Below are 25,728 nucleotides of genomic sequence, written 5' to 3'. Positions count from 1 at the left end.
TAACCCATAAATCATAAATTTAAATAATTAAATATCCTAATTATGCAGGCGGATTTACGTAATTAAAAATACCGGGTGTTACAATTCTCCCCCCCTTAAATTGAATTTCGTCCTCGAAATTAAAGTACTTACCCGAACATCTTCGGGTAGCGAGTCCTCATATCCTCCTCGGTCTCCCAAGTAGCTTCCTCCTCCGAGTGATTCAGCCACTGGACTCTGACCATCGGTATGACCCGCGTCCTAAGCCTCCGCTCCTCTCTAGCCAAAATCCGCACTGGTCTCTCCTCGTAAACAAGATCTGGTGGCAACTGTAAGGGCTCAAAATCCAACACATGCGACGGATTGGAGACATATCTCCGAAGCATGGATACATGGAAAACGTTGTGCACTGCCGCTAGCCCTGGAGGTAGAGCTAAACGATAGGCCAACGTGCCAACTCGCTCCAAGATCTCGAATGGCCCTATGTATCTCGGATTAAGCTTGCCTCTCCGCCCAAAACGCGCTACTCCCTTCATAGGTGACACCTTCAGGAATACGTGATCACCTACCGCGAACTCCAAATCGCGTCTGGCATCCGCATAACTCTTCTGCCGACTCTGCGCTTGTCCTCATCCTGTCTCGAATCTGCGTCACAATGTCAGCTGTCTGCTGCACAATCTCTGGACCCAACAAAATCCTCTCTCCAACCTCATCCCAATGCACCGGAGATCTGCATCTCCTCCCGTAGAGTGCTGCATATGGAGCCATACCTATAGACGACTGAAAGCTGTTGTTATAGGTAAACTCCACTAATGGCAGTCTAGTCTCCCAAGATCCTCGAAAATCGATGACACAAGCTCTCAAAAGATCCTCGAGAACCTGGATCACTCTCTCGGGCTGACCATCTGTCTGGGGATGAAAAGCTGTACTGAACAAAAGTCTAGTCCCCAAAGCTGTGTGCAGACTCTTCCAAAACGCTGAGGTGAACCTCGGATCTCTGTCTGACACGATAGACACTGGTATGCCATGCAGTCTAACAATCTCTCTGATGTAAAGCTCTGCATACTGTGTCAAGGTGTAAGTAGTCCTTACCGGCAAGAAATGAGCTGACTTGGTGAGTCTATCCACAATCACCCAAATCGCTGTACACCCTCTGGTACTCCTCGGTAAGCCAACCACAAAGTCCATCGTAATGTTCTCCCACTTCCATTCCGGAATGGGGAGAGGTCTAAGAAGTCCTGCTGGCCGCTGATGCTCTGCTTTGACTTGCTGACAAGTCAAGCACTCTGACACCACTCTCCCGATGTCACTCTTCATCCCGGGCCACCATACGATAACTGTAAGTCTCGGTACATCTTCGTACTTCCGGGGTGAATGGAGTACGGAGATGCATGAGCCTCTGCTAGAATCTCGGCTCTCAACTGATCAACGTTCGGTACCCACATCCTCCCACGGTACTGAACGATGCCATCCTCCACTGTATACAAGAGACTACCTCTGGCCTCATCTCTCTGTCTCCATCGCTGTAGCTCCTCATCAGTGGACTGCCCCTCTCTAATCCGATCTCGCAGAACTGGCTGCACCGTCAACACTGACAAGCTCGGTGCATGGCCACTCGGATAGCACTCCAAACCAAATCTCTGAATCTCGGTCTGTAGTGGTAACTGCACAGTCAAACATGTTACCACTGATGACTTCCGACTCAAAGCATCGGCCACTACATTAGCTTTACCCGGATGGTAGCTAATGTCACAATCATAGTCCTTCACCAACTCCAACCATCTGCGCTGTCTCATGTTCAACTCCTTCTGGGTGAAGAAGTATTTGAGGCTCTTGTGATCGGTGAAAATCTTGCACTTCTCGCCGTAAAGATAGTGCCTCCAGATTTTCAAAGCGAAGACCACTGCTGCCAACTCCAAGTCATGCGTCGGGTAGTTCTGCTCATGAATCTTCAACTGTCTCGAGGCATACGCAATAACCTTACCACACTGCATAAGCACTGCGCCTAAACCAAGTTTAGACGCGTCGGTGTAAACCACTAACTCCTCATGTGGTACTGTCATCGCTAACACTGGTGCTGTAGTGAGTGCTTCCTTCAGCTGATCGAAGCTCCTCTGACAGTCTGAACTCCATATAAACTTCGCATTCTTCTTGGTCAAGGAAGTCAAGGGTACTGCAATAGAGGAAAAACCCTTGATGAACTTCCTGTAGTATCCGGCCAAACCCAAGAAACTGCGAATCTCTGAAGCATTCTTCGGAATGCCCCAATTCTGCACTGCCTCAACCTTAGACTGATCAACTGCAATCCCATCTCTCGAAATAATGTGGCCAAGAAATGCCACCTGCTCAAGCCAAAACTCGCACTTGCTGAACTTGGCATACAACCGATGCTCCCTCAAAGTCTGCAATGCGGTCTGAAGGTGCTGTCTATGCTCCTCGATGCTCCTAGAATAGATCAAAATATCATCAATAAAGACTATGATGAACTGATCCAGATATGGCTGAAAGACTCGGTTCATGAGATCCATGAAAACCGCTGGAGCATTGGTCAACCCAAATGGCATCACTAAGAACTCGTAATGCCCATATCGTGTTCGGAAAGCAGTCTTGGACACATCTGCATCCCTAACACGCAACTGATGGTAATCAGATCGCAGATCGATCTTGGAGAACACTGAAGCTCCCTGCAACTGGTCAAACAAGTCCTCTATCCTCGGCAGTGGATACTTGTTCTTCACTGTGACTCTGTTAAGCTCTCGGTAATCGATGCACAGTCTCATACTGCCATCCTTCTTCTTCACAAACAACACCGGAGCTCCCCAAGGAGAAAAGCTAGGTCGAACAAAGCCTTTCTCTAACAACTCCTGAATCTGCTCCTTCAACTCTTTCATCTCGGTAGGAGCAAGCCTGTACGGTGCCTTAGAGATAGGCACGGTGTCTGGCACTAAGTCAATACTGAACTCCACCTCTCTCACTGGTGGAATTCCTGCAACATCCTCCGGAAAGACATCCGGAAAGTCACGAACCACCTCTAACTCTGATAATGATCTGCTAGATGGCTCTGAAGTCGTGACGATACTCGCTAGAAACCCTGACAAACCCCGTCTCAACAACTTCCTCGCCTGAATATAGGATATCACCTGAGGAATATCACTGCTCTGAGATGCATGAAAAAGTGAACGGGTCGCCCCCTGTAGGTCTCACTGACACTGATCTCCGACGAAAATCAATCGAAGCTCCATTGACTGTCAACCAGTCCATACCCAAAATAAGATCAAAACCACTCAACGGCAAGACTACTACATCTGCTCGAATGGAGTGTCCCTGCAGCTCTAACTCCAGTCCTCGAATAACCTTCGAGGTAGACATAATCTGCCCTGACGGCATAGTAACATCATACCCACTGTCACTACTCTCAGGTGTGATGCCTACTCGCCTGATAAACTCCAGGGAGATAAACGAATGCGTAGCCCCTGAATCTAGCAACGCAAACGTGGAGTTGCCTCCAACTAGAATTCTCCCTGCACGCAGAAAATTCCCAACAGTTTCATACCACTTCTAAAATTTTTTTTTTTTTTTTTTTTTTCCAAACGAGTCACTACAAGTTCTTAATTCTAATCACAAGTAAAACATGCTTCCTATTCTAACATGCTGTTAAATGTCCCAAATAACAAGAACTTCAAATTAAATACTAAATCTTTAACCAAAGGAGAATTTATTAAAATACTAGGGATAGGATGTACCGGTGATCAAGGAGGTGTCTGGATCGACCTCCTCAGCCTGCATCACGAACACCCTACCAGCGGTGTTCTTCTTCCTGGGGCAGTTAGCAATCTGATGCCCCGGCTCTCTGCAGTGGAAGCAAACTCCTGCTCCCAATAGGCAAGGTCCCGAATGCATCTTCTGGCACTTCGGGCAAGTGGGATGAGCTATGGCATTAGGGGCCCCGCCCCTGCTGCTGCTGCGGCCTCTGCTGCTGTGGCCTCTGCTGCTGATTCGGGCCCTTAGCCGGCCCTGTATACTGCTTCTTCGCAGGTGGCTGCGAAGATGGTCGCTGATATCCTGTCTGTACAAACTGCCTCTTGCCCTGCTGCTCTCTCTGGATCGCTCTCCGACCCTCCTCAGAACGCAAGGCCCTGCTGACTGCAGACTCATATGTAAACACGTCTGCCATGCGCACGTCATGCCTGATCTCAGCCTTCAGGCCCTCAACAAACTGTCGCAGCTTCTCCTGCGGACTATCAGCAATCATGGGCACAAAACGACAGCCCCTCTCAAACTGGCTTATGTACTCCACCACAGATCTGTCCCCCTGACGGAGACTCATGAACTCTCGGATCATGCGACTGCGCACATCCTCAGTGAAATATTTGGCATAGAAGATACGCCTGAACTCAGCCCATGTCAGAGTAGGTAGATGGACTCCTCGTACTGCACCCTCCCACCATGAGGCTGCATCGCCTCGCATCATATATGTAGCACAGCTCACCCTGTCGGCGTCTGTGATCCCCATATAGTCAAAGATGGACTCCAAAGATCGAATCCATCCCTCAGCCACCAACGGATCGGTGGTCCCCAAAAACTCCTTAGGCCCCTTCTTCTGGAACCTCTCGGCGACGTCCTCCTCGTGGGACAGTCTGGGACGGGCTGCCTGCTGCTCCAGCAAGGCAGTAATACCCGCCATCATCGTGGCACTGGCCTGCTCCAGTGCTGTCATGGGGTGCTGCTGAGGTGGCGGTGGAGGTGGAGGTGGATGTGGAGGTCTCCCACGTCGATTCACCTGTCTGGGAGGCATTCTGCACCACCACATATTTATTTACGTAAATCGCCATGCATAACTAAGTGTTTTAAAATTAATGCTAACTTAAATTCTAGAAATTAAATCATGCTATAAACATTTAAAACTTACAGACCGGTAGCGTGGATTTCTGAGCTCGCATAGCAGTGAGGACCCCTCCGAGGACCGTGCTCTGATACCAACTGAAACGACCCTAACTCTATAATAAATAAATATGCGGAAATTTTTTTTTTTTTATATACTTACTAAATAAAATATGTACATATATGCCCATACATATATGCACAGAATAAAAATATTTAAAATGAATAAACAAATAAATACTTAAATAAAAATGCATTCTTAAAAATATAATAAATATCTGAGTCAAACATTAATTAAAAATATACTGCATAAGTAAATAAAAGTTTGCATGCACTGAAAATATTAAATAAATATTCTAGACCCTCAATCACTGAAAATAATAAAAATTTATCATGCTGACAAAAACAATAACATGCATAGCGACTCAGAATATTTCACGGTCACGGGGCCACTGCATGCATGCTCATACGTCCTCGCCTCCGGTGGGTACAATGTCATCCTCAACGTACTCACCTGCACCATACCAGTATAGTGAGCCTAGAGGCCCAACATGCTAACATAACAAGGGTTTAAAATAATTTAAACCAATTTAATACTAATACATACATATACATGAATGAGCATGCTTAAAAAATTACATAACATAACTTACTTAAATAAACATATTACATAACATAATACATAACATTATTGAGCAATTTATTTTCTAACATAGCATGGTTGTATCCGTAGTGTAACCTTAAATCATACATTAAATACTGATCAGCGTGGAAACCTACGTACGTGGCCGGTGACGAATCACCTCTTAAATTGGCAGTAAACTGCCCTTCAATCATATGGGGACGAATCCCCCTTAAATTGTCACACTACTTCAACTTCCAACATAAAATATTTTTATTGCTCAACTTAAACATTAAATTATGCATAAAATATTATTTCATGAATGCATGTACTTGAATAAAATGTGTGTCTATCATATATATTTAATTTAATTTCTTATTAACATATAAATATTAAAATAACTTGAATGCATAAAAATAATTAAATATATAATCAGGACACATGCAAATTTTCTCATGGATGGTCCTGGACTGCTGGCCCTACACACAAGCCCATTAACTTAAATCTGGTCCATTAACATACTTAAGCCCAATATCTTAAACTTTAAGCCCAAATAATTATTCTAAGCTCAATTAAATTAATAAAGCCCATTAAAATACACTAAGCCCAATAACAACTTAAACTGGCCCAATGGGCCCAAAAACCCATAGACTGGCCCAATAACTTTTATGGGCTCAAAAACCCATAAAATTAATGGACTAACTTAATTAAAATTTTAAAATTTCAAATAAAATTATTTGGGAGTCCAAATAATTTTATTTCAATTTATTTGACTCAAAAACACATAATTTCGTAAAATACTTTAAAAATAAAATACTCGAGCCCGGCCCGCCAAACTCGGACCCGAACTCACTAACCCGACCCACTACATAACCGACCCGACCCGGACCACTCAGACCCGACCCAGACCCCTAACCCAGCCCAACCCGATCCCCCCTCTCCCATTGCTTCCCTGGCCGGAGCGCCGCCGCCCGGACGTAGCCCACGTCCGGGCGGCCCGAACCCAGCCAGGGCCCCAACCCCCATGCAATCCACAAGGCTAAAGCCGAAGCCCTTCTCCCATAACCCTAGTCTGCGCACAGCTGCACTCTTCGAGCCTAACACGGATCGGCCGAGCCCTTCTCAGCCCCAAGCCCGGCCATGGCTCGATCCTTAGGCACCCTAGGACCCCTCCTAGCCGGACCCCTAGCCCTGAACCAAACCATGCGATCCAATGACAAGAAAAAAGATGCGTGAGCCATGAATATGCATGCCAAGAACAAGCTTCAACCATTTTCTGAAAAATATTGAAGGAAATTCGATGTCTACACATTCCATATAATATACTACTGATATCGTACGAAAAATAACAAGGAATTCATGCCTTTCACCGTAGATGACGAGAAAACACGAGCGTGGGACGGTTCCGGGACGACGGGACGAAAGTACGGGACTTTTGGAGCTTCACGATCCTTGGCTATGGCTTCCTTTGTGCGTCGGCTAGGTGGAGAAGAAGGAGATGGGGGTGGGTGTCGGCTGAGTGGAAGAAGGCGTGGGAGGTAGGTATAGGTTTAGGTTTTAGTTTAATTAGGAAATAGGGTAATTAATTATATAATTAAGGATATAATATATATATAAAATATAACTTACTAAAACTCTAAAAGAAACCTTAAAAAAAATCTGAAACATAAAATAAATCCCGAAATATAATTTTAGGGGAATTTTAAAAATACTAAAAAGTTAATATTTTGACTAATTTTGGATAAAAATGACCCCTAAAATTAAATACTTAAAATTTTGAGATAATAGGACTCAAAATAATATTTTAAGGCTCTAAAAAGGCTCATAAAATAATTTGGCTAAAAAGTTGTCATCTCGTCTGTCCACGGTCCCGTCTATGCGATCAAATAATAAAAATACTAAAAATCATAAAAATCACTAATTATGGGTTAAATGCTTAAAAATAAATTAAATCATGCATAAATAATTCACATAATTATTTAACCCATAAATCATAAATTTAAATAATTAAATATCCTAATTATGCAGGCGGATTTACGTAATTAAAAATACCGGGTGTTACACAAAACTCCCCCTTCCCTCCCCTTCTCGGCCGCCGCGTGCAGCAGCCCTTTAGGGACTGATGCCGCCTCGCTCCGGCCGCCCCTGGCCGGAGCGCCGCCGCCCAGACGTAGCCACGTCTGGGCGGATTGAACCCAGCCCAGCCTCGGTCCCCATGCACCCTAGCCAAGGAACCCGAAGCCCCTTAATCCGAAACCCTAGCCTGCGTCTACCATGGAGCCGACCACCTCTTGGCTTGATTCTAGGCTCGTTTGGCTCGAGCCCCTCGAGCCACTTGAGCCTAGACCCACCTTAGACATCCTATCAACCATGACCAGCTGCTAGAACGATCCATGGCTAGCAAAAACGTGAACATGATCAACAAATTTCAAGAACCATATGCATACATCAAAACCGATTGAATTTCTAAAGGAAAACTTAGATAAAAATCGATGCATACACACACACACCATAACAACTGATATGGTACGAAAAATAGAGAAGGAATCATGCCTTTCACCGAAATTGAAGAGAAAACGTGCGTGGGACGATTCCGGGACGATGAGACGAACACACCTTCGAAGCTTTAAGAAAATCGAGCTATGGAACCTCCTAGGGCTTGCTGATCGAGGAAAAAGATGAACAATGGGGTGGGGTGACGGCTGATGGAGTTAACGTGGGGGTAGGGATAGGTTTTGGGTAGAATTTAGGGTTATAACTTAATTAAAATAGGTTTTAGGATATTAAAATATTAATAATGATTTTAATACTAAAATATATAACTTAAAAGCTCCAACTAATACTTAAAAATCTGATACTAAAATAAAATCCCGAAATATTAAATTTAGGGAATTTTAAAAATAATTAAAAGTCATTAAAATGGCTAAATTTGGATAAAAATGGACCCCTAAAATTATATAAAATTAAATACTAAAAATTTTGAGGTAATAAAACTCAAAATAATATTTTAGGGCTCTAAAAAGGCTCATGAAATTAATTGGCTAGAAAGTTGTCATCTCGTCCGTTCACGGTCCCGTCTACGCGATAAAATAATTAAAATACTAAAAATCATAAAAATCACTAATTATGGGTTAAATGCTTAAAAATAAATTAAATCATGCACAAATAATTCACATAATTATTTAACCCATAAATCACAAATTTAAATAATTAAATATCCTAATTATGCATGCGGATTTACGTATTTAAAATACCGGGTGTTACACCCCAGCTCTGTCTTTTGAGCGCTCCAGTGCAAGACGTCCATTATTGAAAAATAAAATACGAAACTTGAGCGCCCCAGCGCCGAATTATTAGCGCTCCAGCGCTGCGCAGTCTCCAAAAATATGGAAAGTCTTTAATCGAGTTTTAAAAGGGATTTTATGACTTATTCGGGAGGATACGAGGGTTTAGAGAGTTTTCAGAGCATAGAGACGGCGATTGAGAATTTTTGAAGTGCACAAGAGCTCGAGATTCTGGTACGAAGACTGAAGACGGCGGCATCCGGCGACGGAGAAGCTTCATTCTAATTCGTTCTAGTTTCTCTTTAAACTCTATTTTTCTTAGTTTATGGATTGTTGGAAAAACATGTCTTATTTGATTTTGAATTGCGTTATGAACTAATTTCTTAGTCTAGAGGTAGACGGATCTTGACTGAAAACCATGATTGAGATATTTTGATTTATATATTTGAATTCTTCGCACAGTTTATTTGTGTTTTCCTGATTTTAATGCTTTCAATTTACTGGTCATAGATTGAATGATAATTTATTTAGAATCTATCACTCGAGAGAGGATATTTTGAATACGACATAGGAAAATACATCTTTGGTGTTTATATTGTTCGAGAGGCATATAACTCCATAGAAGTCATTAGAAGAATTCTTGTGCTATTTACCGGATTTAATAATTGAACTTTGATAGAGATATTGAGTTTGTTATTGAATACGAATTTCTGCTTGACACTCGAAAGAGGTAGTAGAAAATAATAGGGATTCTTGGCTAATAAACTAGAAGAATTGATAATTGAACAATCATTAGAAATAAATTATGGTGAACAGTCAAGTGAAGTCGAACCTCTAGCATTCTTCGCTTATTGAATTTTTCTCTCGTGAACTCGTCGTTAATTAATTTTATTTTTGCAAATTTTAGTTTGATATAAACTCAAATCATTCTCGTAGCTCTACATAAGATTAAGATTTTATTAGTTGCAAATATTTAATATAATATCATTTTATTCATTCTATGTGGGATCGACTTGGACTCATTTTTTATATTAAAACTTGACACCGTGCACTTGCGGGCACAAAATTACGCAACATTCGCGATCTTTTTTATAACAAAAATATTGTTTAAAAGCCCTTCGGTATAAAAACAAAAAAGTTTGTGACGCTGGATTGGACTTTCGATAGATAATTGAAAATCGAAAATCCTTGTTATCTCATACTACTCTCTCGATACATAATTGAATCTTTTGAAAAAAAGACAATACAAAAAAATTTCATATCAAATTCGAAGTGCCGTGCTATTATTACTTTATTATTACTTAATATTCATATGGCAAAAACATAGTTCTCTTTTTTCTCTCAAATAAAAAAACCTCATTGGCGCCAAGCGTGAGGGAATGCTAGACGTTTGGTAAGTTCTCCTGCAGCTAGGAGAAAGGATCCCATTGACGCAGCTAAACCCATGCATATATATTGTATGGAATTCTGGTCGCACAAATTGCATAGTATCATAAATCGCTAATCCGACTATTACCCTTCCGCCATGAGAGTTTATAAACAAATAAAGATCCTTAGTATCATCTTCAATACTGAGATTTACCATCAGACCAATAAGTTGATTCGAGATCTCGCTATTAACGGCTTGGCCTGAAAAGAGTAATCTTTCTCGATAAATTCGGTTGATTAGGGTAAAATAGTATCCCTTAAGAACCGTACGTGCACCTATACGGTTCAAAGAAGATTGCGAAAAAAAAAAAAGAATCAATGTCTAGATTCCAGTCCTGTTTATTTTTGCCTATTTTTTATATAAGGTTTTTATAACTTTATAACGTAAGGACTTTTTCTCTGATTTTTCAATAAAGATGAAATTAGAAAACATGAGTTTTTAATATTGGAATGTAAAAATTCGGAGGCCGACTATATTGCTCATTATTGTTTTGCTCGGGACTAGCAAAAGTCTAAGTTTAGGAAAATTTGATAAGTACAATTTATGCACGTAATTTATATTTGAATTAAAGTACCCACATTGGTCAAGTGTATCTCCATATTATCAAGTCTATTCTCAGTTCTCTCAAATCTTTTTGTGGACTCAGAAATAAAATTACTAACCAAGTTATAATATAGGAATTAAGTCCAAGTCGATCCTACGGAGAATGAATAAATGATATGAGCTTATTATTATTGAATTGATGTCTAGATTCAAGAACATGTTTAGTTTGATCTTCGAATTTATTATGAACTAATTTCTTAGTTGAGGTACTCTCAACTTCTGCGGACTAAAGATAGATGAAATTATTGTTCCGAATCCTTAATATTTATTTGTAGTATCTATTGGATTAGTAGATACTTTTAGATTAAAAATAATAATGATATGATGTTCACTTATCTTTAGGCTGGGAATTTAGAATCTGTACTCCTAAACCAATTTTTTAAAGGTATATATATAAGTATTTATGTGTTGCATTATTATCTATCATATGATGTATTTTTATGCTGTCATGTTATGTATATATTAATTACCTGCAGAAACATGCGGAGAATGTGATGGATCGAAACGGAAATCAGATGAAAAGGAGGAGCTGAAGCTGGGACACAGAGCAATTTGCCTGAGCTGCTCTGTTTTTAAAACGGCTGCAACCAGCCTCTCCCAGTCGTCATACACCATGGACATCACTCTGTAATTATAGTACTCAAAGAAAATGAATTAATATTATCAAAACTAACTAGCTACGGGATGGATGGAAGAGATTTCTTGTACAAGTCATTAACGACTTCTTTCTTCTTGCCCAAATCCGAAACTTCCCCTCGTTCCTTTTCAGATTTATTACAAGTAAAAAGTTGCGAAACTTCCACCTAATGAATTACAAGGTTCCAGCTATACTCCTTTCCTCTCAAAATATCCATCAACATTTGCTTTACAGGAAGCAGCAGACCCACACTCCCTGCTAGCTTTATTCGTATTAATTGGTTGATAAAAAGAAGATATTTTTTTTTTATATAATTATGGAAATTAAGTGGTAATTAAAATCACGATGGGATATTTCCTCAACAGGTTTTCCAAAGTCATCGTTAGAAATAACTATATATTCAGCCAGTGACTTTCTGAGGATGATTCGTTCAGCACCCCATAACCATGAAATCTGAGGGAAGGAGATGAACAACTTCAATTTTTTTTAGCATATGAAACAGTAGACACAGAGCCTAGTTCAGATTTTAAAAAAACTACCAAAACATGCAAAAGTTAGATATAAAATGATTATATATTCATCTTTTGCTGATAAAAGTATTAGAAGTTATCCCCAAGCAAGAAATTGTAATTCCCACGTAAACTTTGCTTATTCTTTTGCAATATTGTCCTATTCAATCCATATATATAAAATGAGTGTGAATATAAAATATATGTTGGGTTCTTCCGCAGCCATTCCTGCTCTATGGATATGAGAGCATCTGAAATACAACCAACAAACTATAAAGAATATTAACATCCTGCATCATCAAAATTCTGAAACGGAACGAGCACGGGAACTTGGGAGTAAAATCGAAAACAGGGAAAGGGGGGCAAAAAGGCGAAAAAAAAATAGCCATTTACATAAACACTATTGATCAAATACAAAGTTGAGAGTCCAAAGCGCTAATGGAGAATCATCTTGGCCCGGATAAGTCATCCGGACGAATATTCGAAGTGGAGTCCTTAATTATCCAATATGTGTTGGGGTGATGCATTCGATTGAATTCTTGACGGAACATTTCTTCCTTGTGCCATTCTTCCCACCTCTCAGCTAAGCCATCACCCTCTAACATCCTCACGACTTCCGACATCTTTGGGCGCTCCGATGGTGAGCTCTGTGTGCAGAGCAGAGCTACTTGGATCAGCTCTTCCACTTCCTCTTCTACATAATTACCTCCAAGATCAGCATCCACAAGCGTCTCCAACTTCTTTTCCTTGAAAACTTCCCTGACCTGACATTATTCAACTACATATATATATATATATCTCTTCATGTATAAATTTAAAGTTGATACTATGCAGTAATCGAAATATTTCATACTAGAAGCAATACATAGCTTCCGTGAGTGAAAAAAAACAGATTCAGCATCTCAAATTCCAATAAGCTATTTTTAACAAAAAATGCAAGACTTAGCAGAATAGAAGCAAAAGTGAAATAACATGGCTGACCCAATCGAGTAGCATCAAATCATCATCACCAGCAAGCCGAGCAAGATCGAGAGCTCTCTGACCAGTGACGAACTCAAGAAGCATGACCCCATAACCAAAAACGTCAGCTTTCAAAGAACAGTTACCATTGGAGAGGTACTCAGGAGCAATATGGCCAATTGTTCCGCAAACAGCCGTGGTTACATGACTATCCTTGCCGTCCATAAGTTTAGCCAGCCCAAAGCCACTTACAACCGGTTCAAAGTCGTCATCCAATAAGACATTCGCAGCTTTGACATTCCGATGAATGATTTTCAAATCACAGTGATCATGCAAATAAGCAAGCCCTCTCGCAGACCCCAATGCTATCCGTTTTCTCATATGCCAATCCAGTTGAGCTTGAGATTCAGGTCTCTCTAAAATAATGCACCAACAAAAGGCAAACATAAGGTAAGCAACATTCAATATGAGAATGATATATTTTTAATAAAATATTTTACAAACACAGTATACTCAATATGATAGCATATCAAGCCTACCTCTCAAGCATGATGCGACATTTCCATTAGCCATATAAGGATAAACAAGCAACCGTTGTGTACTAGTCATGCAAAAGCCGCGCAAACAAAGTAAATTTCGATGCACAGCTATGGCCATAATTTCCACTTCTGTTCGGAATTGAAGCTCAACACTTTGAGTGCGGTCTTCTTTCAGTCTTTTGATTGCTACTAGACAGCCATCAGCTAATCGACCTTTGTAAACGTTACCAAATCCACCTTTTCCAAGTATATTTTTCTCACTGAAATTATGTGATGCAACTTGCAATTCACGTAGTGAGAATCTTTGGAGCTGTGCCAGATGAACTCCTGGATCCCCCTCAGTTACAATAGTAGACAAAATAAGAAACAAGGAAAAAAAATTTGAAAGCTGTGCATTATATGATGATATTTCCGCTTTTTTTTTTTTTTTTTTAATTTCTCAATCGACAAATTACGTACCTGCAGGAACATCAAAGAAATGATTCTCTGGCTTCCTTCTTCGATACCAAGCAAACGCAATTGAAGGGGCAGCAAATAGACGCGCTGCTCCTGCAGTGGCTCTGTTGGCAACTGCAAGGACTTTTTTTTTTTTTTTTTTTGTTGATATATTTGTATCAATGCTCACATATTTAATTTTTAAAAACTTTCATTTAAAAAAAAATGAAGGGATCTTATTGTTTCAAGTGTTATTCAACTTTTGTAGTTGTTGACACATTCCTAAAAACAAAAATAAATTAAGGTCTAAGCTTGACGGTCGCATGCTAGTTCAAACATCAATTAATATATGTGAAATAAATGTAAAATAATTAAATTAAATTAAATTTTGATTGACAGGTGAGCTATAGTGTTGTCGAAAGTTACGGTAAATTGAAGAGGTTTGTCTTTGTCTATATATCCTACGCGAGACAACTGATACACCAATTGACATATTCATGTTGTTGGTTAATCTTGGAAAGAAACCCACACAAACAATATAATCATCACTTGTCACAATTAAAAATGGAGAATCTTTTAAACCAAAAGAACACAGAAACATGCATGAAACGAAACATACAAATATTAATTTACCTGAAACACCCAAGATTTAACCATTAATGGACCAGGAACCCAAATGAAACTAATTATACCTGCAGAAACATGTGGAGAATCTGATGGATCAGATGAAATGGAGGAGCTGGGGCACGGAGCCATTTGCTTGAGCCGCTCTCTTTCTAAAACGGCTCCAACCAGCCTCTCCCAGTTTTCATACACCATGATCGGCACCACTTTTGCTTTGAGATGATCACTCTGTAGTTACAATAATCAAAGAAAAAGAAAATGAAAATGAATGAATAATTATTGGAAGCAGCCTAGGGGATGGATGGATAGACTTGTTTGTTGACTCAACGCATTGAGTTTGTTGTACGTTTAAGATGGCAATAATATTATAGATATAAACAATATATTGTGTTAAATAAAAAAATATAGTTAATATAATATTTGGTTTGATAGTTTGTTTGACTGATTAAATTTTAGATATGATAATATATTACTATTTTGTTTTTTTAAAAAAATAAATTAAATTTGAATGATATCTATATTATTATTATTATTATTATTATTATTATTATTATAATAAAATTTGAATGATATTTATAAAAAAAAAAAGAAATTATTATTTTTTACTTAAAAATCGATATAAGTAAAATTATCATTTATGATAATTGTTTATGTTGTGGTGCAATAATAGTCTTTGAGAGCAATCGAATTAAACATGACGCTTGAGATTTTGTATTGTTAAAAATATTTGAGTCGTATTGTTACCATCAATTATAAATTTTGGTAAAGCGAGACACGTTTGGTCATACAATTAATATCGAAGTCATGAAGGTCATGATTTCGATTCACATTGATTGAAAGCACAATTATTGATAAGGTGATTATTGTTTGAGTGCAATAATTGTCCTCCTACTGTGTTGAACAATTGAAACATGTATTTATTTGAACTGTTGTACGATTTAAAAAATTTGAGTTGCACAATTACCACCAACTATAGATTTACAAATCTCTTGATCCTATAGTTTGTAATAAAAATATTTTTTTTTTACGTTTTACAATAAATATATAACACATGTTATTACTTTAAAGTTGTTAGTTAAAAAATAAATCAAACTCAAAGTATAAACATATAATATCATTACAAAAAAAAAATTTGATCATGAACCGACAAATATCACACAAAAAAAAGTTAAAGACGTAATATTCTCACTTCAGTAGCTAATTAGATATTGAATCATAGTGTTTAAAGTTTGAACTTGCTCTAAAAAGTATAACACTTGATTTTAATATAGCTAAACATTCGAAATTTGATAAATTCGGTCTCAATCAAATAAAATTGTTGTTACGTGCAATGCACATGCATTTTTTCTAGTATGACAAAATAAACATGAGATTGTACAAGATAAATTATTAATTAATAATTTGTCACTTCAAACATTACCTAACCGTAGCACATATTAATAGTAATTAATATATTACGTTATAATCAAATTATATACGGTTACAAATGAGATTAATTTATTTATATTCTTACTTACCTTTTCAAAATAAAATGTAAATAAAGAAATGAAGATTTGTACTGGCGTAACAAGTAACAACCTGTTGTTAGGCGTCAAAAAACATTACACCATACTGTTGTTATTGTTTTTTTTTAAATTAATTTCACAATTATATAATTTTATATTAATAAATCGTTCCCTTGATTTGATTTTTAATTTAATATCCTTGTTGTATAATGTTTCAAATAATGGTCTTTTTCTCACTGTATATATAATATCAAAATTTTAAAATAACCCGGTTAAAATAATATGTTCAATCATTATATTGGACAAGCAAAAACCCATCAACAAACATTACATTTAAATATCTGCAGGTATTTTTTTTTCTCTCATTTGGGTATTCTTATCGTTACTATGAAATAAATTTTAGCGATTCCTGCGGTGGAAATGTGAACATCTGAGATCAAAATTCTGAGACATAATGAGAAGTGGAACTTAAAAACAGCAAAAGAAAACCATTCAGAACACCACTGGAGAATCATCTTGGCTCGGAAAATACTTCGGAATCAATATTCTCGTGACCATCAATTATCCAATCAGTTTTCGGGTCATCCAACATTTCTTCCTTGTGCCATTCTTCCCACCTCTCAGCCAAGCCATCACCCTCCAGCATCCTCACCACTTCCGACATCTTTGGACGCTCCAACGGGGAGCTCTGTGTGCAGAGCAGAGCTACTTGGATCAGCTCTTCCACCTCATAGTCGACATAATTACCTTGAAGATCCGCATCGACGAGTGTCTCCAACTTTTTTTCCTTTAAAAGTCCCCTGACCTGACATTTTTCAAGTACATGCACTTTAATGTATGAACTGAGAATGAACCACTGAATACAGTAATTGAAATGATTCCAAGACAAATTCAATACTAAAACAATTTATAGTCTCCGTTAGACCAGACCACACAGTTCAAGACCCGCAGGTTTCTAGGTCGGAACCAGCAAATTGGAATGACCAGTTCAAAAAACCATCATTTCCGGCTTGACCTTCAAATTGTTTTAAATCTTTAACTAAATATGACTGTCAAAGTTTTAAAAACAATGAAAAATACAAACTATGTATATATAATAAAAAGTTTTTAAAGTTCAAATTTAAAAATTTACTGTCAACTAAAATTTAATTACACACATTCAAATGAAGAAGAAATGGAGCCTAAACTTAAATTTAAAATATCTACATATCTCTAGCTTATCTCTAAGAATTACTAAAACGAAAAACAAAACATCTGAACCCACTGTTACAATTGCAGATTACTGAACAGGCGGTTCAATGGTAGGGAAAACCCAAACCCTTGAGTGATCCAAAAATCATGGAAGGTTACTAACTACGTTAGGTTTGGTTCACAAGTGAAACATGGTCATCTCTAGTTTCCGCAAGTGTGAAAACAGATTTAGCATCCAAAATTCCAAGAAGCTATGTTATATACTAAAGACTCATAAGTACAAAGAGTATAAGTGATATAATATGGCTCACCCAATCGAGTAACATCACATCATCATCATTGGCAAGTCGAGCAAGATCGAAAGCTCTCTGACCAGTGATCAGCTCAAGAAGCATGACCCCATAACCAAAAACATCAGTTTTCTCGGAACATCTACCGGTGGAGAGGTACTCTGGAGCAATATGACCAATTGTTCCACGAACAGCCGTGGTAACATCAGTATCCTGGTAGTCCATAAGTTTGGCCAGCCCAAAGTCACCGACAACTGCTTCAAAGTCCTCATCCAAGAATATATTCGCAGCTTTGACATCTCGATGAATGATTTTAGGGTTACAGTGATCATGCAAATAAGCAAGTCCCCTCGCAGACCCCAATGCTATCCGTTTTCTTATTGGGTAATCAAGTGGAGGTTGAGTTTCAGGTCTATCTAGAGTAAAGCACCAAACAAGTTCAATAAAAGCAATACATATAGAATACATAGTGTGCGCTACACTGGACGTACAACTGGCAAATGATCATCTAGAATCATATAATTTTGGCAATATAGTACTGCATGTTTGGGTATAAATTAAATAAGGTGGTTATAGTACGTAGTTACTAGCTAGTGACTGAAGCAGTATAAATAACCACACAAGTGTTGAGAATCTAAAAAAGGAAAATGCCACGAGATAGTTACAAAGTAGTACATGGCATAGAATGATTGTCTTCTCATACGGATATATGAATTAATGCTAGCTGAAATAAAATTGCACAAGCTTTTAATGGATTCGTTGAATTGTGAGGAAACCATCCAAATCTCTCTCAAGATATGATGGATCAAGGCAAATGCATTCGGTTGCTTGACACTGAGATGGAATAAGAAGTATTCTTGAAAAATCATTTTTCTTTGAAGCATTAGAAAAACAAAATGGATTTTACCTCATAGATCATGTTAATTAGTTGTCCCACATAAATGACATGACATTCCAAAATTTGAGTCATTTTTAAAGCTACAACAGTCGATCGAGGATCTTGAGTTACTCGTGAATCATGATGTTACGGCTTATATAATCCCATTATTCTGATCTCCTGGACTCGTAACACACGAAGTAAAAACCCAGTAAATTAAACAATATGAACAGCAGATCAAGCGTACCTCTCAAGCACGATGCAACATTTCCATTAGCCATGTAAGGATAAACAAGCAATCGTTCCGTACGAGTCATGCAAAAGCCACGCAAATCAAGTAAATTTGGATGCACGGCTATGCCGGAAATTTCCACTTCTGTTTGGATTAATTGCAGCCCTCTGTCGACTTTAGCTAACTCTTCTTTCAGTCTTTTTATTGATACTAGACTGCCATCAGCTAATCGACCTTTGTAAACCCTACCAGACCAACCTCTGCCAATGATATTTTTGTGACTGAAATTATATGATGCAACTTGCAATTCACGTAGTGAAAATCTTTGGAGCTGTGCCAGATGAACTCCTGGATCATCCTCAGTTACAATAATAAACAAAATTAATAGAGAATTACAAAAACTAAAAGCTGTATATTTTATGATGATATTTCCTAAATCCACAAACCAGGAAAATCAATTAATGAATGATCCTTTGGCTCCTTTCTGCGAAACCAAGCAAGCGCAATTGAAGGGGCAGCAAATAGACGGGCAGCAACCCCTCCTGCAACGGCTCCAGTAGCGTTGTTGGCAACTGCATTAATGATTTTTCGTTCAAAAGAATGCTAATTTGCCTTATTGTTTGATTATGAATATAATACATTTTGTTTTTTTTATATATATATTTGTATCTATGCTCACATATTTGATTTTGAAACTTTTTCATTCATAACAAAAAAAAAAAAAAAAACGTGATTAAGTGGGTTAGCCACAAAAAAACAATCATCACTTGTCACAAATTAAAAAAAAAGAAAAAGATAATCGATAAACCAAAATCACACAGAAACAAAGAATTATTTAACTAACTATTCCATCGTTGCATTTACCATTGATTGAAATCTGATAAAAAAAAGAAATTAAGCACTCAAAATGAAAATATATAAGATATACCTGCAGAAACATGTGAAGAATCTGATGGATCGAAACGAAAATCAGATGAAAAAGAGGAGCTGGAGCTGAAGCTGGGGCACAGAGCAATTTCCCGAAGCTGCTCTCTTTTCAAAACGGCCGCAACCAGCCTCTCCCAGTTGTCATACACCATCGACATTATCGCTTTTTAATTGCTTCTTGCATAAGGTGGACTTGTTGGTTGACTGAGACTCAACGCCCAGCATTTAATTAATTTTTTTGTTTTTTTTTTTTGAGAAATTTCATCGGTAATTTAAAATTTTCAGCACTTGACTCTATTCACCAAAATTTGTAGAACAAGTTAATGCTTCATTAATTATCCAGAGAAGAACAAATTAACCAGAAATTATATTCCATTTATTTTGCATTAACGTGTAAATGCGAAATGTGGCCCCTGGGTCCACGTCACAACCATGCATATAATCGTAAAAATGAGTGTCAAAATTATAATTTACACAATTATATTGTCTTGTTTGATATATGGGTAAAATATGACAAATTTAATAATCACTAAAATTATAGTTATTAATTTATACAATGTCAACCACGCACAATTCTTTCTTTAAAAAAAAATATTTAGCTGTTACTTATCCTACAAAATCAAATTATATAACATTAATTTGTTATTGACGTAACTTAATCCATCATCTTAGATTTTCAAATCATCTCCAATCATACACCAATTTAGTGTAAACCTAAATGTAGCTCCAACCCAACGGTATGCTTGGCCATGAAATGGTGTAATGTTACAGTGTTACACTTGCATCAAATTTGGTGCAACATTATAACTTCGTCATCTCTTTTTTTTTCTTTTTTTTTTATAATTATGTATTTCAATATATATTAAAATTATTTATTAATTATTTGATTATATCATTATGTAAATTTTTAACTATTTATTTTAAAATTCTTGTTTATTCAATAATCAACTAAATTTATGTTTTGAATTATATTATTATTTTAATAAAAATAATAAAATTAAATGTTTTAGAATAATTCATAAAACAGATTTAATTAAAAAAATTTATTCATAAATATTTGTAATGAATAATCTATATACAAATTATTTTAGATATTATTGATATTTTAATTATTGTCTCTAAAAATATTTTGTGCAATAAATTAGTTATTGTGAATAAAATAATAATGAATATCTCGAGATATTCTTTTTAGTATAGACTTAATGAGTTGAAAATATCTTTTGTGTTTAATGTAGGAATTACACAATTTTGAAATTAGTATTACATCAATACAATATAATGTGTACACAAAGTGGAAACATCCCATCATTACGTGACCAATCGAAGAGAGAAACACACGGAATAGTACTAACTACTAAGCAAAGAGAACAACGAAGACACCCAAGGAAGAAGCACACCATGTGATCTTTCCCTCTCCCGCTCTCACGCAATTGGCCGCTCAAGATTTTGAGAAAACATGAGGGCTTTCAAAACGTTAAGATACCGTTTGGTACATTGGATGAAAATGGAAATGTGAGATGATCCATAAATTTTTACTCATTCCATGTTTTTTTTATTTTTTTGTTAACTCAATGTCATCTCATAGCCCGGTATGACATTAGATGTGGGCTTGATGAAAATCCCTTCCAACTCATGGTATTAGTGGAGGATGAGTATCATATATGTGAAATTGGCAAGGGCAATTAAGAGAATATATAATAATAAACAAAATAATTCTACAAAATTAAAAACATACAAAACAATTTATTACTCATATCTATGTATTACTTATTCATATTTCATAATGTTTTTATCTCACTTTTATTCATATCGCATACATATTATCCATGATACCAAACGGTGTCTTTAAAACACGTGAGTTTATAAGGGATGGGCCTTGGTAATGGACTGAAGAGAAGTTGGGCCAAACCCAACAGGATTGGAGATGGCCTGAGACACCAATTAAAGTGCTTCAGAGAAAATTTTGGAGGTAAAAAAAATTATGAGGATAAATAATATATAACTTTGCTTATTCTTTTCACGACCTTCCTATTCTATACATATTACATACGAAATGAGTGTGCATTATCATTAAAAATATGCATAACATTTTGGGTTCTTCCACATCAACTCCTGACATGAAATAAAACGGACAAAAGTATAAAGAATATCAACATCCTGCAATGCATCATCAAAATTCTGAGAACTGGAACTTAGGCAAAATAAGGTGCATGCATGGGGACAAAAAAAGCAAAACAAACTCATCCACTGGAGAATCATCTTGGCTCGGAAAATACTTCGGAATAAATATCCTCTCGCGATCAATTATGCAGTAAGTTTTTGGGTCATCGAATATTAATTCTCCCTTCTGCCATTCTTCACAAATCTCTGCCAAACCATCACCCTCGAGCATCCTCACGACTTGGGACATTGTCGGACGCTCCGATGGGGAGCTCTGTGTGCAGAGCAGAGCTACTTGGATCAACTCTTCCACTTCCTCTTCTACGTAATTGCCGCCAAGATCAGCATCCGATCCACTAGCGTCTCCAACTTTTTTTCCTTCAAATGTCGCCTCACCTGACATTTTTCAACCACAAATTCATGTATATATATATAAACTTTAAAGTGGACAATGTACAGTAGTCGTGAGTGTAAAAACAGATTCAACACATCAGATTCCAACAAGCAAAAGTGAAGTAATATGGCTAACACATTCGACTAACATCAAATCATCAGCATTGGCGAGCTGAGCAAGATCAGAAGCTCTCTGACCAGTGATGAACTCCATAACCAAAAACATCAGTTTTCTCTGAACATTTACCAGTGGAGAGGTACTCTGGAGCAATATGACCAATTGTTCCATGAACGGCCGTGGTAACATGAGTATCCTCTCTGTGCATAAGTTTGGCTAGCCCAAAGTCACCTACAATTGCTTCCAAGTCCTCATCCAAGAATATATTAGCAGCTTTGACATCCCCATGAATGATTTTAGGGTCACAGTGATCATGCAAATAAGCAAGTCCCCTCGCAGACCCCAATGCTATCCGTTTTCTTATCGGCCAATCAAGTGGAGCTTGAGATTCAGGTCTCTCTATAATAATAAGTTCATTAAAAGTATTAAAAATACATAATCCGCGCTATACTGGACCACCGGCAGATAATCATCCCCTAGAATCATGTAGTACTTCAACAATATTGTGTTGAGCTGCAATAAACAATATGATAGCATATCAAGCCAACCTCTCAAGCACAATGCAACATCTCCATTCGCCATACAAGGATAAACAAGCAACCATTCCGTAGGAGTCATGCAAAAGCCACACAAACGAAGTAAATTTGGATGCACAGCTATGCCGAAAATTTCCACTTCTGTATGAAAAACTGTCTCTTTAGCGTGCTCTTCTTTCAGTCTTTTCATTGCTACTAGACTTCCATCAGCTAATCGACCTTTGTAAACATTACAAAATCCACCACTGTTAAGTATATATTTCTGACTGAAATTATCCGATGCAACTTGCAATTCATGTAGTGAAAATCTTTGGAGCTGTGGCAGATCAACTCCTGGATCCTCCCCACTCCCCAGGTACAATAATACACAAAATAAGATTTCCAAAAAAAAAAAAAAAGAAAAGAAACTAAAAGCTATACATTTTATGATGATATTTCAGCTTCTCTAAATCCACAAACCAGGAAAATCAAATAAACCATCCTTTGGCTTCCTTCTGCGAAACCAAGCAAGAGCAATTGAAGGGGCAGCAAATAGACGAACTGCTCCAGCAGCAACCCCTCCTCCTGCAGCATTGTTGGCAACTGCAATGATTTTTGTTCATAAGAATGTTTTGCCTTATTGTTTGATTATGAACATAATATCCATTGCTTATATTTGTATCTATTCTCACATATTTAATCTTGAAAATATTTCATTAAAAAAATCCCTTATTAAGTGGGTTAGCCACAAAAACAATCATCACTTGTCACAAAATGGATAATCTTTAAGCCAAAAACACACGGAAACAAAGAAATAACTATTCCATGGTTGCATTTACGACTAATTAAACCATTGATTGAGCCTAAACCCAAATGAAAATAATACCTGCAGAAACATGTGGAGAATCTGATGGATCGAAGAGGAAATCGGATGAAAAGGAGGAGCTGGAGCTGATGCTGGGACACAGAGCAATTTGCCGGAGCTGCTCTCTTTTTTTTTTTTTAGTATCAATACCGTCGCATGAATCGTTAAAGCATTTATTCTAGGATTTTCGTGGTTCTTTCTTCTTGTCAAAATCTGAGATTGCCCCCTTAGTTCCGTATCAAAATTATTAAATGTACAGGTGCAAAACTTTCACCTAATGAATTCGAAGGTTCCAGCTACGATTGCCCGTAGTTTTTTTAACTGATTTCTTTTAAACTTCATTTTTGTTTAGGTCATCGTTCCAAAATTATCATTAAAAATAACTATTCATCCAGTGACTTTCTGAAGATTATTTGAAGGGATTTTCGTTCAGCACCCCATAATCATGAAATCTGCGGAAATTAAGGAGAGGAAGAACTTCAATTTTTTAATTTTCACCTCTTGTAACATTAGACACAGACACGAGTTCAGATTTTTTCAAAAACAAGAAGATCAAATATTTGGAGAAGCCAGTCCAATTACCGATCAACATCAAACTTCCGCCGAGTGTATCCATCAAAAATTGGAGAACCCAAAACCCTCTGGGCCCAATCTATCGGGCTGGGCCTAATTCTAAATACAACCATTTATTCAAATAATAATAACAACCATTATGAACAACCATTATCTTTTTTAATTTCGGTTAAGGCGTGTGCTATAATTGAGTTTCAATTTGTTTTATAAATATTTCAAATTTTTTCTTTCTATCTACGCAAATTATTTAAATTTTAATTAAGTTCACACATGATTATCAGATTATTTTTAAAATATTAGGTTGAATACAAATTTAAAAAAAAAAAAAAAATCTTTCCAACTGTTTTTAAAAAAAATATCTTGCCAAGATATATATATATTTCAAGATTTTATCGATCCATACAAACTTTCAAATAAAGTTCCATATATATAATAAGTAGCACATATAAATGGAAAGTATTTATTTCACGATCTAATGATCTGTTTTAAACTCCGATCCAAAATGTAATTAGTTAAATAAAAAAAAATACGAAATTTGAAATAATTAAATTAAAATTCAATGAATTGTAATTAAATGATTTGTTCCCGGATTCTCTAGGATCCCAATTACTCTTCCACAAATATTTAAATTTTAAATTATGAAACTTTTATATTTCATTCAGATAATTAAATAGATATTTATGGAAACTCTGAAAAACTAACATATCCTAGTAGGACTCGAAACCGCACTTCTATAAATATAGCATTGATCATACCAAAATAAGTTATTATATCTCAACAAATATATTTTTTTTTTGCATGAATGGCATTCACCGCTTCTTCTTCCGGAGAAGAGAATCACCGCGGCCAAGCTTCTCTAAATGCATGTTCGACAACTATCGTACTGTTCGGAGTAGCGATCACCGCCCCGATTTCGGATAGTCAAATCGACGATCATTGGACGATCAAGAAAAAGCTGCACAAGAGCGACGTGGACGGATCGTCGAGGCTTCTGCTAGGAATGAAAGCTGTTGAAAAACATGTGTTGCCTCACGTGGGAGATTTCGACAAGAAGATAGGTGTGGAGATTGTTTTCTACGACGTCGATACGAAGACGGAGCACAGGCTTACGCTGAAAACGTGGATAACTAAGAGCTACACCCTCATCAAAGGTTGGAGGAAAGATTTCGTTAAAAGACGAGGACTCAGAACCAACGACGAAATCGGGCTTCGCTGGGAAGAACAACATGGAAGATTCGAGTTTACACTACTCAACAAGGCAGAGATCGTTTTCTTTTGAAATTATATATTAATCATATTCGAATTTAGAACCACCGAATTGTTTGTTTAATCTTTCTGATGATCTGTGTAAATATATATATAACACAACATGCATGCATATGCAGGCGGCTAGCTAGTGAACTTGTTCTATATATTAATTGTTGAAATATTATGATAAAAGATTACAAACTTCCATATTGGACCACAACTTTATCAATCTTAATATTTGTTTAATTCTTGCAAAGATCAAAAAAGAATCCAAGTTCTAAATCATTAAAAAATACCACGGAGGAAGCGGACATGGTTTACGAGGATGCTTT

The 25,728-nt window shown here is 37.1% G+C and overlaps 4 protein-coding genes across 6 annotated transcripts; 1 reads left to right on the top strand and 3 right to left on the bottom strand.

The window, feature by feature from the left end:
* Positions 1-12,215: 12,215 nt before the first annotated feature.
* Positions 12,216-14,816, bottom strand: LOC140888202 (BRASSINOSTEROID INSENSITIVE 1-associated receptor kinase 1-like). 3 transcript variants are annotated; one of them, XM_073295890.1, is made up of 5 exons: positions 14,571-14,816; positions 13,903-14,022; positions 13,444-13,770; positions 12,926-13,320; positions 12,216-12,708 (listed from the first exon to the last, which is right to left on the bottom strand). In XM_073295890.1, exons 1-5 carry the CDS (start codon positions 14,695-14,697, stop codon positions 12,391-12,393), a joined length of 1,287 nt encoding a protein of 428 aa, XP_073151991.1. In that variant the 5' UTR covers positions 14,698-14,816; the 3' UTR covers positions 12,216-12,390. The 3 variants fall into 3 exon arrangements, with proteins under 3 accessions (XP_073151991.1, XP_073151992.1, XP_073151993.1); XM_073295891.1 differs by having other exon boundaries at positions 13,903-14,013; XM_073295892.1 differs by having other exon boundaries at positions 12,504-12,722.
* Positions 14,817-16,417: 1,601 nt separating this feature from the next.
* On the bottom strand, positions 16,418-19,705 carry LOC140888198 (BRASSINOSTEROID INSENSITIVE 1-associated receptor kinase 1-like). The gene is made up of 5 exons (XM_073295886.1): positions 19,526-19,705; positions 19,044-19,169; positions 18,613-18,945; positions 17,510-17,904; positions 16,418-16,812 (listed from the first exon to the last, which is right to left on the bottom strand). Exons 1-5 carry the CDS (start codon positions 19,680-19,682, stop codon positions 16,519-16,521), a joined length of 1,305 nt encoding a protein of 434 aa, XP_073151987.1. The 5' UTR covers positions 19,683-19,705; the 3' UTR covers positions 16,418-16,518.
* Positions 19,706-21,605: 1,900 nt separating this feature from the next.
* On the bottom strand, positions 21,606-23,724 carry LOC140888207 (BRASSINOSTEROID INSENSITIVE 1-associated receptor kinase 1-like). Its single transcript, XM_073295898.1, has 5 exons — positions 23,597-23,724; positions 23,191-23,313; positions 22,744-23,064; positions 22,325-22,594; positions 21,606-22,080 (listed from the first exon to the last, which is right to left on the bottom strand). Exons 3-5 carry the CDS (start codon positions 22,919-22,921, stop codon positions 21,695-21,697), a joined length of 834 nt encoding a protein of 277 aa, XP_073151999.1. The 5' UTR covers positions 22,922-23,064; positions 23,191-23,313; positions 23,597-23,724; the 3' UTR covers positions 21,606-21,694.
* Positions 23,725-24,950: 1,226 nt separating this feature from the next.
* LOC140888604 (B3 domain-containing protein At2g33720-like) lies at positions 24,951-25,427 on the top strand. Its single transcript, XM_073296299.1, has one exon. The coding sequence runs from the start codon at positions 24,951-24,953 to the stop codon at positions 25,425-25,427; it is 477 nt and encodes a 158-aa protein (XP_073152400.1).
* Positions 25,428-25,728: the final 301 nt, after the last annotated feature.

Source organism: Henckelia pumila, chromosome 3 (assembly GCF_033568475.1).
Source record: "Henckelia pumila isolate YLH828 chromosome 3, ASM3356847v2, whole genome shotgun sequence".
NCBI lineage: Eukaryota > Viridiplantae > Streptophyta > Magnoliopsida > Lamiales > Gesneriaceae > Henckelia > Henckelia pumila.
Note: the sequence above shows the minus strand (reverse complement) of the source record. Positions and strands in the feature narration are given on the sequence as shown.

Coding starts and splice junctions, on each gene's coding strand:
- LOC140888202 (XM_073295890.1), bottom strand. CDS start 14,697: ATGGTGTATGAAAACTGGGAGAGGCTGGTTGGAGCCGTTTTAGAAAGA. Junction 14,023..14,570: donor TTCTCCACATGTTTCTGCAG/GTATAATTAGTT, acceptor AAAAAAAAAAAG/TCCTTGCAGTTGCCAACAGA. Junction 12,709..12,925: donor ATTTGATGCTACTCGATTGG/GTCAGCCATGTT, acceptor GAATAATGTCAG/GTCAGGGAAGTTTTCAAGGA.
- LOC140888198 (XM_073295886.1), bottom strand. CDS start 19,682: ATGTCGATGGTGTATGACAACTGGGAGAGGCTGGTTGCGGCCGTTTTG. Junction 19,170..19,525: donor TTCTTCACATGTTTCTGCAG/GTATATCTTATA, acceptor TCATTAATGCAG/TTGCCAACAACGCTACTGGA. Junction 16,813..17,509: donor ATGTGATGTTACTCGATTGG/GTGAGCCATATT, acceptor GAAAAATGTCAG/GTCAGGGGACTTTTAAAGGA.
- LOC140888207 (XM_073295898.1), bottom strand. CDS start 22,921: ATGAAAAGACTGAAAGAAGAGCACGCTAAAGAGACAGTTTTTCATACA. Junction 22,595..22,743: donor TGTTGCATTGTGCTTGAGAG/GTTGGCTTGATA, acceptor TTATTATTATAG/AGAGACCTGAATCTCAAGCT. Junction 22,081..22,324: donor TCCAGAGTACCTCTCCACTG/GTAAATGTTCAG, acceptor GAAAAATGTCAG/GTGAGGCGACATTTGAAGGA.
- LOC140888604 (XM_073296299.1), top strand. CDS start 24,951: ATGGCATTCACCGCTTCTTCTTCCGGAGAAGAGAATCACCGCGGCCAA.